This window comes from Camellia sinensis, chromosome 12 (genome assembly GCF_055761805.1).
Source record: "Camellia sinensis isolate YWXY chromosome 12, ASM5576180v1, whole genome shotgun sequence".
NCBI classification, from domain to species: Eukaryota; Viridiplantae; Streptophyta; class Magnoliopsida; order Ericales; family Theaceae; genus Camellia; species Camellia sinensis.
The window spans coordinates 133,319,891-133,336,664 of NC_138972.1; the positions used below are offsets into that span (position 1 = coordinate 133,319,891).

Below are 16,774 nucleotides of genomic sequence, written 5' to 3' on the forward strand. Positions count from 1 at the left end.
ACTATAAGCTAAACCAAACACATCAAAACAGCTTAAATTAAACTGAAAGCTGAAATAAGCAGCTTTTAAGCTGCACCAAACAGGCACTATAACTCAAATTAAGAAACTAAAAATATTTAGCAACTAATAATATTCTAGACCAACTATAACTTTCAATTCTACTTCAATCATAATAGGAAATTTTAATAACTTCTAATTCTACTCCAATGTCAAAATAAGAAACTTGGACTTTTGACCACTAAAATTATTTTAGATATGATAAAACCCATATATAATGACCCATTTAATAACTTGACCCAAAATAAAACCCATGGACAACCTCTACAACTCATGTGCAACAATTATTGGAATTACCATTATATCCTTAATGTAACGCCCTAAAAATTAACCCATTATATATATCATTGACATTCATTATTTAAAGAAGATAATCTATTAATTCATTCATCAGAGTATTACAAAATAAAGCATAACATATATCATCGAATAAAATGCCCTACAGGCTTACATCTTTCCAAGCCAACACTTGGATACCAAAAATATGAGTTCTAACTCAATACAATAAAAGCCCTAGGCTTGAATGTTTACATGTACTTATAATTTAAGACAGTTATCTAAAAGTAGTCTTCTTCAATCCAGAAGCCAAACCCTCCCAAGCTAATTCCTTGGAGGTAGTTTATCACCTGAACCTGAAAATGATGTTCCCATAAAGGGTGAGCCACAGCCCAGTAGAAATATACTAAACCACATATAAGCAATGAATAAAGCAGTAGCATTTAACAGATGTTTAACCAAAATAATCAATTACAACATTTTACAGACTCATGACATTATTGCCAAAGATACGTTTTACTTTCCAGTTTTATCAACATGGCTCAGAACCTGGCCAAACTTATAACAGTGAAATCACCTATATCATATTCACAATCTTCCAATATTAACAACAAATGAGACTCAAGCTCAAATCAAACACTTCATACTTCCAGATTGATACACATTTTAGTGCTGTATCAATAAAACACTTCTATAAATAAGCACACATAAAAGTGATGCTAATGGAGTCCATCCCCTATCTCCTCCCAAACAAAAATCCGGTTTAGAGGTCCATCCCCTATCTTCCCCTAAACCGTGGAGTACATCCCCTATCTCCTCCCACACACAAAACAATGTATGCAAATGCAATGCTCAATCATTACACGTATTTTCTGTATCAATGCCATAGTCAAAACTAATGACTTAACCAATGTGATAAGTTCAGTTATTCCTAATCCACATGCAATATCTACAACAATCACGACTATCCTCCACCGATAGCCCAAAACAGTTATTTCTAAACTGAAAATAACTATGTCAACAATTCCATAGACAAATGATACCAATTATCCAATTACGCCATTTAATCAATGAATTCCATGAATTTAACCCTCTTTTCCCAATTCCATGAATTACTTATACAAATAAATTCAATAATACAACTAGGGTTTTTCCCAAAATTCACCAAAGTATCCCCAACATGTTAAAATACCAAAACTTAGGACAAAACCTATAAAATGGAGTAGGAAATCCCTACCTCGAAGAGAGTAACCCGAATGGAGAAGATGGAGATGAATGCCCAAATACAAAAGTGTTCCAAATTGCCAAAAGTTCAGATTAAATGGAAGCCCTCGACTCCCTCTATCTTTTTAATAAAGCAACTAGGGTTGAAACACTCTCTAAACAGATCAAACCTAAGAGAGAAGGTGAGTAGGGAGAGAGAGAGGTCGAACCTGGGGTTTTGAATCAAATGAATATGAAAAAGACTGATCAAATCCCGCTGCTGTGTATTTAAACTGGACAGGCTCGCTCGAGCGAAGACTTGGTCGCTCGAGCGACCAGACACAGAGAAACTACGCTCGAGCCAAGGAAGCCTTGCTCGAGCCAACAACTCAAAAGCTCGCTCGAGCGAAAGAAAGCTCGGTCGAGCGAAGAACTCAAACCCTCAGGTCTGAACCCAGACACACGCTCGAGCGAAGGAACTATAGCTCGAGCGAAGGATGAACTAACTCGCTCGAGCGAAGAAAAGCTCGCTCGAGCCAAGAATGCACAGCTACAGGTCCAAATCAAACACTACCTCTCGCTCGAGCGAACAACTCCTCGCTCGAGCGAAGAACCAAAAACCTGGACAGCAACTCTTAGTTTCTAAACCCAACCAACCTGAAACAAACCTGCCCAACACATCCTATAATTCCAAATGAGAAAATAAGGAATAACAACAACAACCATTTTACAATGACAGAATCTACGGAACAGTCCGGATACAATAATTAAATGGGAAAAGACCGGGGTCGCTATAACCTCCCCCCTTCAAAGAATTTCGTCCCCGAAATTAAGCATAAGTTTTTTTTATAACCGATTTTTTTTAAACAATTCATTAGTAAACATCTTGACCCAAAACTGGTCATTTCATCTCTTTACCAAGAGGCATCTCATACCAAATATATAACACAAAATATATTTCAATCTGTATCATTATTATGTATTATTCCTTTCAATGCTAACAATCCCATATCATATTTAACTGCATGATATATATACCACATCCAACAATGTAATCCACATATACAATGTTACACTAATCTTTCTATAATGAAACAAGTTTCAAGATACACCCATTCACCAAAACATACTCAATGTTTTACAACTTAAGACATATGTAAAGCTCTTAAGTTCAACAATATAACAGAATCTAATTATAAGATTACAAATCAACAAACATGTCCGGATACTTCTCGCGGACTTGCAATTCATGTTCCCAAGTGGCTTCCTCCATTCCGTGGTGTTTCCACAAAACTTTGACCAAAGGGATGGTCTTGCCTCGCAAAACTTGATCCCGCCTATCCAAGACTCGAATCGGTCTCTCCTCATATGAAACATCCTCATCAACTACCAAATCGGTCCAATCCAACACATGTGATGGATCGGCCTCATACTTCCGAAGCATACTCACATGAAACACGTCATGTACTCCGGACAACTGCGGCGGCAAAGCTAAACGATAAGCAGCCTCGCCAATCCTCTCAAGGATCTCAAACGGACCTATGAATCGAGGGGACAACTTCCCACTCTTTCCAAACCTCATCAAACCCCGTTTAGGTGATATTTTCAGAAAGACATGATTACCCACCCCAAACACCAAAGGTCTCCTCCTACGGTCGGCATACGATTTCTGACGACTCTGTGCTGTAACAAGCCTCTTACGGATAAGCTCAACTTTCTCCGTCGTTTCCCTCACCAAATCTGGACCCAACAGAGGTGCATCGCCCACCTCGGCCCAACACACAGGAGATCTACACGGTCGGCCATACAAGGCCTCAAATGGTGCCATACCGATACTAGACTGAAAACTGTTGTTGTAGGCAAACTCCACCAACGGCAAGTGCCTCTCCCACGACCCACTAAAGTCTAGAACACAACCCCGAAGCATATCCTCAAGTATCTGAATAGTACGCTCAGACTGTCCGTCAGTCTGAGGATGATAAGCCGTGCTAAAGGTCAACTTAGTGCCTAAAGCACTCTGCAAACTCTGCCACAACCTGGCAGTAAAACGAGGATCTCTATCTGAGACGATCGTCACTGGGACCCCGTGCAATCTCACTATATCCCGAATATACAAGTCGGCAAGATGATCTACCGAATCTCTCACGCGCATAGAAATAAAGTGCGCCGACTTAGTCAACCGGTCTACAACCACCCAAATAGCATCACTACCCCGCTGAGTCCTCGGAAGACCTACAACGAAGTCCATAGTGACATGCTCCCACTTCCACTCGGCAATAGGCAAGGGTTGCAACAAACCCGCTGGCCTCTGATGTTCGGCCTTCACTTGCTGACAAGTAAGACACTTAGATACGAAAGATGCCACATCTCTCTTCATACCCCGCCACCAGAACTGACGACCCAAATCCCGATACATCTTAGTGCCTCCCGGATGCACCGCAAGGCGTGAATGATGAAACTCTCGGAGTACCTCCTCTCGGCAAGACTCCGGCACAAACGGACGGTCTCGGTATCTCACACTCAGGTCGGAATACACCGTCAAACCTTTCTCAACCTTTCCACTGGAAATCTTCTCACGGAGAGATTCTACCTCAAGGTCACCTCTCTGAGCCTCTAACACTCGAGTCACAAGTGTAGGCTGTGCAACAACAGAAAACAAGGCCGCAGCCTCAACAGATTCGCCCATAAGCTATGTTACATGGACTCTTCAAATTAAATCAAATACCCGTGTCGGACACCCGACACTCGGACAAGGGTATGGGATATGTGTCGGATACTTTTCAACGGATACTTCTTATATAATTGTATATAACACTATTATTATATGTATATATTGTTATATAATTGCTATAAATGTCATTTTGACACTATAAGTTAAATATAATACCATTTTATCTCACATATTAGATTAAAAATATAAAAATATGACATTTTTTTGCCAAGTCCGCGTATCCTTAAATTTATGATTTGATGAGTCCGACCTCTAGATACATACCCACACCTGACACCCGTACCCGAGTCCATGTAACATAGCCCATAAGTAAATCAAACTCTCCAAGTGCACCCAACATCTCCCACTCTCGGATGGCTATGCTAGCTATGTCACCAACAGGTCTCCTGCTAAGGGCATCGGCCACTACATTGGCCTTTCCCGGATGATAATGCAACTCAAAGTCATAATCCTCTATGAACTCCATCCACCTCCTCTGCCTCAAGTTTAAGTCTTTCTGTGTAAATAAATACTTCAAACTCTTATGATCCGAGAACACCTCGAATTTCTCACCATAAAGATAATGCCTCCAAATCTTCAAGGCAAAAATCACAGCTGCTAACTCTAGATCATGTGTAGGGTAATTCTGCTCGTGAATTTTCAACTGACGAGAGCCATAGGCAACTACTTTCCCTTCTTGCATTAATACACAACCCAGACCCTCTCGTGAGGCGTCACAATAGACCGTATAACCCAACCCTCTCTCTGGAATAATCAATACTGGAGCGGTAGTCAATCTAACTTTCAACTCCTGAAACGACTTTTCACAAGTCTCACTCCATACAAATTTGACTCCCTTCCGAGTCAGTTTAGTCAACGGTGATGCTAACCTGGAGAAATCTTTCACAAACCGACGGTAATACCCAGCTAACCCCAGAAAACTGCGGATCTCAAATACACTCTTAGGCTGTGCCCAATCCTGCACTGCATCTACCTTGGATGTATCAACAGACACTCCTTCACCGGATACCACATGGCCTAAGAATTTGACTTCTTTCAGCCAGAACTCACACTTCCCAAACTTGGCATACAGCCTATGGGCTCTAAGTAACTCAAGCACCACCCTCAAATGTGCCTCGTGCTCCTCCTCAGAAGGCGAATAGATAAGGATGTCGTCCACAAAAACGACTACAAACCGATCCAAGAATTCCCGGAAGATCCGGTTCATCAAATCCATAAAAACTGCCGGTGCATTGGTGAGCCCGAATGGCATCACCAAAAACTCATAATGGCCATACCGCGTACGGAATGCCGTCTTCGGAATATCCTCTTCCCTGACCCTCAACTGGTGGTAACCCGATCTCAAGTCTATCTTAGAGAAACAACGGGAACCCTTCAACTGGTCAAACAAATCATCGATACGAGGCATAGGGTACTTATTCTTAACTGTAGCCCGATTCAATTTCCGATAATCTATACAAAGTCTCAAAGCACCACCTTTCTTTTTAACAAAGAGGGCTGGTGCTCCCCACGGTGAAACACTAGGACGTATGAAGCCCTTATCTAGCAACTCCTGGAGTTGGATCTTCAACTCAACTAACTCGGCTGGGGCAAAACGATAAGGTGCCATGGAAATCGACGCCGTGCCGGGCACTAGGTCAATAGAGAACTCAATCTCCCGATGCGGTGGCAAACCAACAAGATCCTCGGGAAAGACATCCGAGTACTCACAAACCACCCTAGGCAACACAATCTGAGTCTCAACATCCTCATTAATCAAAAGGTTAGCTAGTAGCCCACTAAGCTCACTCCTTCCTCGCCGAACATACCCCGGTGGCAACACATCACCAACCCGGTCCCCCAGAAAATGAAAATACTCTCCGCTCACGGTACAACAAGTGACCCTCTGGCGGTAGCAATCAATAACTGCCCGGTATGACGATAACCAGTCCATACCCAAAATAACATCGAAACCCCTCATAGGCATAACTACAAAGGAAAATGGGATTCTATGATAATCAACCTCTATATCACAACCCCTAACGCCTTGTTTCAAAATCAATTCACCCCCAAGAGGTGACACTACACAAATAGGAGATGCTAGCTGTGCTAACTCCAACTCCAAAACAGATGCAAATGCAGCAGACACAAAGGAATGAGATGCACCCGTATCAATCAAAACATTAGCAACCGAGTTGCAAAACAAGAAGGTACCTCTCACAACTGATGGTGCTGGCACAAGATCCTGCGCGGTAACAGCATACACGCGCCCAGACGACCTCTGATCAACCTGCTCAACCCTAGGAGCATAAGATTGCTGCACCGACTGAGATGATGAAGCCCCCTGATTGGCCTTTGAGGCCTGACCCGACGGAGCTGGCTGCTGACCCTGAATCGGCCTCAAACCAGATGCACCAGATGTGCCACCCAACTGCGGACAATACCTCTTCATATGCCCTGGCTGACCACACTGATAACACGAGAGTGGCTGAACTCTACCCTGACTCTGGCTCTGAGATCGAGCCGAAGAAGATGCTGCTCTCTGAACTCCTCCCCTCTGAGGACAAACTGGAGATTTGTGGCCCAGCTGGCCACACTTGAAACAGGTAATGTCTCCCTGGCTGCCTTTCCCCGAACTAACACTCGGTACAGGAAAAGTCGATCGAGAAAAGCTACCCTGAGACTGCTGGGGATTAAAACCCTTCTGTCTCCTACCATCATTCTGACCATCCTGACTCCTCTTAGAGCCCTTCTGCCCTTCCTCCTCCTCCTGCATCATTATTTCCATGTGGGCTGCAGCATCAACCATACGCCCATACTCCCGAATCATAGTTCCCCCAACTCTCAGCTTGAGGCCACGCCTCAACTTCTTCTCAAACTCAATACAACGGCGTTCCTCAGACGCCACCAACTCAGGTGCAAACCTGGACAGACTAGTAAATGCAGCCTCAAATTCGGCCACTGAAGAACTCGCCTGCTTAAGCTGACAAAACTGGTCTCGCAGCTTCTCCCTGACTGCTGGAGATAAGAACTTCTCCTGGAAAGCATTCACAAAAGCCTCCCATGTACCTCCTATACGCCCCTTAGTAAACTTCCACCACTGACCTGCATCCCCCTTCAACTGGAAAGATGCCAAGGTCACTTTCAATCCCTCGTCTTCGATGCCAAGCATCTCAAACGTCTTCGTTGTCTGTTCGAGCCATTCATCTGCCTTAAGTGGCTCTTTAGGATCACCCACAAATTCATCCGGATTAGACCGGAAGAACTCCCTCTTCAGAAAGGAAGGTCCTGCATCCGCAATACCAGCCTGAGCTTGATTCTCAGCTCTAAGAATGCCTACTGACTCCCTGAATGCCCCTGCTATCTCTCGGGCTAGAGCGCCCATAGCCTGCTGGCCTACTGGCTCGGCCACATTGGCCTGGCCAATTCCCTCCTGAACTGCCGGAATCTCTTCTGGCACAGGCACCTCCTGCCTACCCGGCCTACCACGCCTACCGCGTCCTCGTCCTCGTCCTGACATCCTAATAAAGGAAACAAAGACATTAGCACATTAATAAATGTGCCGAAGCTAAACACTCACGTCCTAATGCAATGGACAACAATAATTCATTCCACGTAAGCACATAATCACATAAGCACCTACGAATTTCATTCCCGGATAATGATAGTCCCAAAGGGTTACTATAGTTCCGGTTGGAAGCAGCAGTGATCAAGTGCCTTTCCAACAAGACTACTAGAAACTCAAGGGTCCAATCAACATCCTAGAAACTACATTCCATACCCACATAATCACATAAACATGTTATCACATAAGCATATAACATTACACTAAGTCTCTATCAAACGAGATGAACCCAATGTGATACTAATCACTTCCCACGTACCCAAAGTATTCAAACCCGGTACGCTCTGATACCAAGTTGTAACGCCCTAAAAATTAACCCATTATATATATCATTGACATTCATTATTTAAAGAAGATAATCTATTAATTCATTCATCAGAGTATTACAAAATAAAGCATAACATATATCATCGAATAAAATGCCCTACAGGCTTACATCTTTCCAAGCCAACACTTGGATACCAAAAATATGAGTTCTAACTCAATACAATAAAAGCCCTAGGCTTGAATGTTTACATGTACTTATAATTTAAGACAGTTATCTAAAAGTAGTCTTCTTCAATCCAGAAGCCAAACCCTCCCAAGCTAATTCCTTGGAGGTAGTTTATCACCTGAACCTGAAAATGATGTTCCCATAAAGGGTGAGCCACAGCCCAGTAGAAATATACTAAACCACATATAAGCAATGAATAAAGCAGTAGCATTTAACAGATGTTTAACCAAAATAATCAATTACAACATTTTACAGACTCATGACATTATTGCCAAAGATACGTTTTACTTTCCAGTTTTATCAACATGGCTCAGAACCTGGCCAAACTTATAACAGTGAAATCACCTATATCATATTCACAATCTTCCAATATTAACAACAAATGAGACTCAAGCTCAAATTAAACACTTCATACTTCCAGATTGATACACATTTTAGTGCTGTATCAATAAAACACTTCTATAAATAAGCACACATAAAAGTGATGCTAATGGAGTCCATCCCCTATCTCCTCCCAAACAAAAATCCGGTTTAGAGGTCCATCCCCTATCTTCCCCTAAACCGTGGAGTACATCCCCTATCTCCTCCCACACACAAAACAATGTATGCAAATGCAATGCTCAATCATTACACGTATTTTCTGTATCAATGCCATAGTCAAAACTAATGACTTAACCAATGTGATAAGTTCAGTTATTCCTAATCCACATGCAATATCTACAACAATCACGACTATCCTCCACCGATAGCCCAAAACAGTTATTTCTAAACTGAAAATAACTATGTCAACAATTCCATAGACAAATGATACCAATTATCCAATTACGCCATTTAATCAATGAATTCCATGAATTTAACCCTCTTTTCCCAATTCCATGAATTACTTATACAAATAAATTCAATAATACAACTAGGGTTTTTCCCAAAATTCACCAAAGTATCCCCAACATGTTAAAATACCAAAACTTAGGACAAAACCTATAAAATGGAGTAGGAAATCCCTACCTCGAAGAGAGTAACCCGAATGGAGAAGATGGAGATGAATGCCCAAATACAAAAGTGCTCCAAATTGCCAAAAGTTCAGATTAAATGGAAGCCCTCGACTCCCTCTATCTTTTTAATAAAGCAACTAGGGTTGAAACACTCTCTAAACAGATCAAACCTAAGAGAGAAGGTGAGTAGGGAGAGAGAGAGGTCGAACCTGGGGTTTTGAATCAAATGAATATGAAAAAGACTGATCAAATCCCGCTGCTGTGTATTTAAACTGGACAGGCTCGCTCGAGCGAAGACTTGGTCGCTCGAGCGACCAGACACAGAGAAACTACGCTCGAGCCAAGGAAGCCTTGCTCGAGCCAACAACTCAAAAGCTCGCTCGAGCGAAAGAAAGCTCGGTCGAGCGAAGAACTCAAACCCTCAGGTCTGAACCCAGACACACGCTCGAGCGAAGGAACTATAGCTCGAGCGAAGGATGAACTAACTCGCTCGAGCGAAGAAAAGCTCGCTCGAGCCAAGAATGCACAGCTACAGGTCCAAATCAAACACTACCTCTCGCTCGAGCGAACAACTCCTCGCTCGAGCGAAGAACCAAAAACCTGGACAGCAACTCTTAGTTTCTAAACCCAACCAACCTGAAACAAACCTGCCCAACACATCCTATAATTCCAAATGAGAAAATAAGGAATAACAACAACAACCATTTTACAATGACAGAATCTACGGAACAGTCCGGATACAATAATTAAATGGGAAAAGACCGGGGTCGCTATACTTAATTACTTAAACCTAGTATAATGACATGAGGACTTGAAATCATTCCAAATCTTTAATTCTTGATATCCTAAATATGCTTCATGTGAAATTCCAGATTTGCTCTTTTTCTTCTTTCCATGATCTTCATCATGAAGGTAATATAACTATACAAGTCAAAGCCTACGTGGCATGTTCATGACATCTCCTTGGCATCTCCATAAGTATGGCGCTACCCATCAACCTCATGACGTGACATGTGGACCAACAACATATCTCCACATGCTCCCCTTCAGGATCGAGCTAGGCCAGCCAAGTCTAGCGCACATAATGCCATAACCTTAAGCTTGGGCACTTATGAATGGGGCATTCTCCGGACAATCTAGAGCAACCCTTTGGCTTGACCAGGTACCCTTAGCTCAGGCATGTCATCCTTTACTTGCCGAGCATTTCCTTTCCCTATCTCCCTTGCAACCATTAGACATATTCACTTTATTAAGTAGGGATACTTTTAGAGCGGAAACAGTGGCTTCTTACTTGATCAATATATTCATCTATGGAGAAAAGGCCATATCTCCATAAATATTAAGATGCATCAAGCACGGATGGGCGTTGTTATAGTCTTCTCCCATCAATAAGTACAGTTGAAAATTACTGTATCCAGCTAGCCAATACTTTGGCACACCACCAAACCCATCAAATTGTGTATAGCGAGTAGCAAGGTTGTTAAAATCGGGATCCTAAGTAGGATCGGTGAGAGGGTCTGGTGGATCGGATCGAGAATCGTAAGATCCTACTTTCTATTAAAAAAAAAGATAAAAATTAAAATTAAAATGATATATATTAAAAATAAGGTAAAAAATTATAAAATCTACGATCCTACTTGCGATCCTACCTACGATCTTATACGATCCTACACGATCCTATGCGATCCTACACGATCCTATTATAACATCGATCCTCCAAATCGTGATTTTAACAACCATGGTGAGTAGGATGTTTGTATCACCAAGCTTTGAGCTGTTGTCATTTCCCATTGGTTCACAAGACATATTTGCTATCACGCTCTCTCCTAAGTTCGCCTCAACTCTGTCCTCAACCACTAATATTTTCTGGTAATCTCATTGCCATCATCTTCCCATATGACACCACTCTGATTAGCTCACCTCTGTTCATCCACTCTATTCCTCCTATCTATCAAGATTGTGGACATGTATGAAGCCATAATTCTATATCTTAGTAGCAAGAACTTCTACTAGTGTGGTGTTTAACTTGTAAGAAATTGGCTTTATTTTAGTACTTTCTGTTTACATTATTTATAAATATATTTAACAAAGACAATTTTATAGTTGATATCAATCTCTAATATTTATTTATAACACATTACAACTAAGCAGAAAGAATATTTGTTATAATATATTTAATATATAAAATATGTATACACTATCATAGGTACTCCCAATTTAAAAAACTTCTATATGCCCTTGTTCCCCGGCCCTCGTTTCATGTAACTAAGTTCTATATTTCTAGGATTTCTAGATTCCATAAATAGAATTTGTTTTCCTTATTACAAAAGTTTCCTTGATCTTGAAGTATTTCTTTTCTTTTGAAGGTAAAATTTTATAGAACTACTATAAGTCCACCGATGCTTTACTGAACAAAATGTTAGGCAACTAAGAAATAACATAGTTATAAAATGAGTGTAGTGATATATGAATGTTTGATGGATTTGTGATAAGACTAGGAAAGATAGACAAGTACAATGAAGATTTATGGATGAAATGGTAAGGAAGAGTGATATGATCACTATAAATGGCAATGAAAGGTAGACCTAAACTGATATGGGATGTGGTAGCGAAAGATTATATGAATTTGTTTAATTTAATTGAGCATATAGCCCTTGACAGAGCATAATGCTGAAAAAGTATTCATATTAGTAGACCTCACTTGATTGAGATACAAGGCTTAGTTTGGTAAAGAAGTGCCCCTCTTTTTCTTTCCCTCCATAGCAGTTGATTGTTTCATGGTTTTTCCCCCCTTTTCATTTTCTTCTGGAAGGGAGCTTCTCATCTGGACCTTGTACATTCTTTTCCTTATAGTCAATTTTGATTTGCAATTCTGCAAAACAAGGATCCAAAGGTAACATGGCAGCAGAATTTACTTTAGGGGAAAGGTGAAATGTTAACAGTTTAACACCCGACAAGTTTCTGTTAGATTGTTTTGTCATGATTGGTATTTGCAACGATTGCTTATGAACATTTATTTTGCTGGGTTTTGATTGATGATTTTTGTTACACAATCCATAACCATATCTGAACTATGTCATACTTGTTAAATATAGATAACCTGTTTGGAAGATTGGGCTTCTTTAGATAAAGACCATTCTCTCTCTTTGCTTGGAGCAATTGAAGCTTTGAAGGCTAGCACTCTTCGTCTTCCAGTTGTTGGAGGAGCAATTGTATGTGTGTTTGGTTATTTTACTCTCTATTATTTATTTAGTATTATCTCACCTGTCAAGAGTTGGACAGACTCTGACCATGGAGCTTGACAAAATCTGCATTTGCCTGTCATTTTAACAGGCTGATGTCCAAAGTGTAAAGGATGCTATTGGTTCAGCAGTCGATGTGATGCATGCAATGGCATCCTCAATATGCTCGCTTTTGTCGAAGGTAATCTCATTTGCTCATTTCTATGGCTATGTTTCATTTTTAATTCGACTAATATTGTGAATGACATGCTCTGTAAAGACTAGGCAATTGCTCCACTAATTTCTATTGGTCCCTGCTCTGTTTTGGATTATTACATATTTGATAGAAGTTTCTGAGATCTGAAATTTTGAGATTGACAATTATAATGTGTCCTCGGGGTGTACATACAGTCATGATTTAGTTGACGTCATTATTTTGCATTCCTTTGAAATCACTGAGTTTTTAATAGCCGTATAGGGAGGGAATCACAATCAACTCACTGAACCAATTTGCTTAAATAAAATCATTGTGTTTGATTATTTGCTTGAAAAGATGACAAAAGCGAACGGAAATGATTTTACTCCCCTTCCACACACCATAAAAAAACAATCGTTAGGCATGCCATTCTCACTGTAAAACTTGTAGAAGCCTGAACAAAAATCCATCCAATTTTCCAAATTATGCAAACAAGGATATAATTTCTCTCTTTGTAACCTTATGGTGTCGAGTCCAACTACCCTGCCTCCATTTTTTGGCACAAGAGAGCCTTGGAAATCACCATTATTAATGAGGTTTTGAAATCTTGCCTTCTAGTGTTATCTAAGGCCACAACCAAAAGGGCACAAACTTTGGCTTAAAATCCTACGTCCAAATTTCAGAGACAATGTTGCCTATAAAACTCCTTAACACAGCACCCATCAAGCTAACTACCATATGGAGGAAGCCAACTCATCAACTAGGAAGTCTGTCTAGGAGACAGCAGATCTTTAATTCATTTTGATGATTACTCTTAAGAAATTTTGCTAGTGTGACAGATGGTGATTATGAAATACATATATAAATGCATGTATTGTTATGCATATGAAGACTTGAAAACATAAACACACACACACAGAGGAATGGCAATATGGACTAATTGATTCTTCCTTAAATTGGAGGCTGGTATTTGATGGCCATGGTCAACATGTTTTGTTTCTAAAGTGAAGATGAAATTCGAAATGTATGTGGGGTAACATGAAGTCATGTGTGTATAGTTTCTGTCGGGGTTTCTATAAGTTGCCTGCTGGTTTTGTGGACCTTTATATGGACTGAATGTGCATGTCACCATGGGAGTGTGTCCAATGGCGTAGCCAGGAATTCCCCTCAGTGGGATCATTCAGAGGGAGAGAGAGAGAGAGAGAGAGAGAGAGAACAAATGAAGGAATGCATCAATGACAATGCAACAATGGTTGTTAGAGAATGAAACGTTGATGGAGCAAATGAATGAACGAACACTGAGCTAAAATTGACATCACTAAATAATGATTAGCTCCAAATATATGTGATATATGTGATATTTATCTAGATTCATTGGGGTCATTTTGTTAAAATTGACACCACTAAACAATGAATAACTTCAGACACTGGGGTCATTTTGTTAAAATCCAAAACTTTTAAACAAAATTTTATATATATTTAAACAAAATTTGAAAGTTCAGTGGTGTCAATTGACACCACTGAATTACACATAGCCCCGCCCCTGAGTGTGTCCATATTTAAGACTCCTCTTATCCTATAATCATCATAGGATGTAGGAAAATGGCCAGATAATCATTGTGGCCAACTTTGCTTTATCATTAACTACTGGTAAAATAAAGTCCCAATGCAAAGTGGCTTTTTAGACATGGTTATTTGCTTTTGATTTTTCAGTGTGATTAAAGGAACAAATATAAAGTTGAGAGAGATTTGAACTGAATATCAGCTGAAAGCTAAGTTTAGCCAAATGTTATATCTTTACACCATTCATCATTTTCAGGCGGAGGACATGAATTCTTTGGTGTCTGAACTCTCAAAAGTGATTGCCAAAGAGCGTGCTTTGCTTGAACAATGCAAAGATTTCTTGTCTGTGTTAGCAGCCCTGCAGGTATATAAACCATTGGTTCTGTTCATAAAAAAAATTCCGCTTCATCCGCTGATGATAATTTTCCCATTTTCAAAATTTCGATAACAGGTTAAGCACTGTAGTTTGAGAACGCATATATTACAACTTAATCGTGTACCAACAGCCTGACAACATGTGTGTAGAATTGATCTTGTGTGACTCTCTACTCTAAAAAAGCTAACTTTATACTAGAACTCTTCGACCTAGCAGAGGTGGCTCGGCAGGCAATAAGCGTAGACCAAATGACTAGCTTTTGGCTTTGGATTTTTGGAAGCTGTTGAGGTGTCATGTATTGATTTATCTTTGTATCCAAAAGATTCATAGGAAAATGAACTTTTTTCCTCCTGCTAATCAGCTGTAACAATTCCTTCTTCCCAGAAAAGGGAAACTTGTGTACATGTATATATGTAATACTTGGATCATTGTTATTTATTAGTAAGTTCATTTATTAGTAAGTTCTTGGTTAAATTCTTTGTTTTATCACTTGAATAAGCTCTTGTTCTGATTGCTACACCACATCCGCATGGTTACCATAGAATTTTTCTTATGTTTGGATGACAAGAATCTTGAGGGAAATGAGAATCTCATTATTGAGAATTTTATTACTAGTAACAAAATTTATGCGTTAATTATGTCCTTTTGGCCTTACTAAAAGAGAAGTCGGTATAATTATGTCAAAATTATAGAATTTGTTGTATTTTTTTCAAACGCCAGCAGATGCTAATATAATTTATCAAAATTTTAAATATTATGTGTCTAATTATTGTTTTACTCTTAAATGCTTAACATTCCTCTGAAAATCTAATATTCCTACAGGATATTCTTACTTAGTTTAATAATGTGATTCTGATTGAAATAAATAATTGATAATCACTTTCTTATTCCAATTCTTTCAAATGCTAAATTTATGGAGACCTGAAATTATGTTTGGTTTGGCTTTGTAGAATGATTTTGAGAAATTTTTTCTAAAAAATTTGTTTGGTTTGTAATTTTTCTAAAACAATTTTTAAAATCACTTTCTCTCTTATACGTCAATCAATCACTTTTTCTCTCTCCTATTTCCTTCTCAATCACTTTTTCTCTCATACATATTTACTTAATTACAACAAAATATCAAATCATTTCAAACTCTAAAACTACTTTCAAATTACACAACCAAACAAACCAAAAAAATTTCTAAACTCTCTTTCAAAAACAATTTTTAAAAATTACTCTCTCAAAATCAAACCAAACATATATTTTTATTATCTCTTTTTTATAATCTAAACATAGTCTAAATTCTTGTTGAAACACAAAGGAAAGTTGCAGGAAGAAGACGAAATAAAAGTGGAGCTCACTATTTGACATGAACTGTTAGAATTTTCTTTTTGAGGACTTCAAATCACTATTTGAGATGAGTATGCAACAAACTGAAGGTTTTAAATTTTGAACTCATCCATTGCCTCAAGTTAGTCTGTTCAGTAATCATGTTGATGATCTTAAATCTCTCTGATTTGAAGTAAAGAAAGACACCACTAGTTCATGTCTCACAGTAGCAAGCCTTTAGGTACATATATATCAAATGAGTTCATGGTGGTTCACATTATTCGGATTCTTTCCAACACTTTTTTTCATCATGTACAACGGTCAAGAGGTTATTTAGTGATCTTACCTTAATGACTTACGTTATTCATTACATTATATTTCTAATGTTTTTTTAAACTACTACAAAAGAATTAGTTTTCACTTTTTTAATCAATAAGAATAAAGTTAGGGCACCACATAAATTTGACCAAACATCACTCAATAATTTTCCTCTACAGTAAATTTGACTCCATAATAGTTGCAATTCAAAACAAAGATCAATTGTCAACCGACTCCTGGGATTATGGGAAACTGAAAGTTTAACTATAACACTTGTTTGATTTATTAAAATGAACTGTAAGGTAATAATGATTTTATTATATTATTCATTTTACATATAAAATTATTATTTTTAATTATAAAAGAATAATTATTTCACAAGAAGGTTAATAAATGATTGTTTTATTCTATTCTATTTCATTTTGCTATTTAA

General features: G+C 39.1%; 1 protein-coding gene across 1 annotated transcript in view; it reads left to right on the forward strand.

Moving 5' to 3' along the window:
* Positions 1–15,186, forward strand: part of QWRF2 (QWRF motif protein (DUF566)) — a 28,579-nt gene extending 13,393 nt beyond the window's left edge. The window contains exons 3-6 of the mRNA XM_028267835.2: positions 12,452–12,568; positions 12,690–12,779; positions 14,593–14,700; positions 14,788–15,186. Of these exons, the coding sequence (XP_028123636.2) occupies positions 12,452–12,568; positions 12,690–12,779; positions 14,593–14,700; positions 14,788–14,847 (375 nt within the window). The 3' untranslated portion in view covers positions 14,848–15,186. The remainder of the gene's footprint in view (positions 1–12,451; positions 12,569–12,689; positions 12,780–14,592; positions 14,701–14,787) is intronic.
* Positions 15,187–16,774: the final 1,588 nt, after the last annotated feature.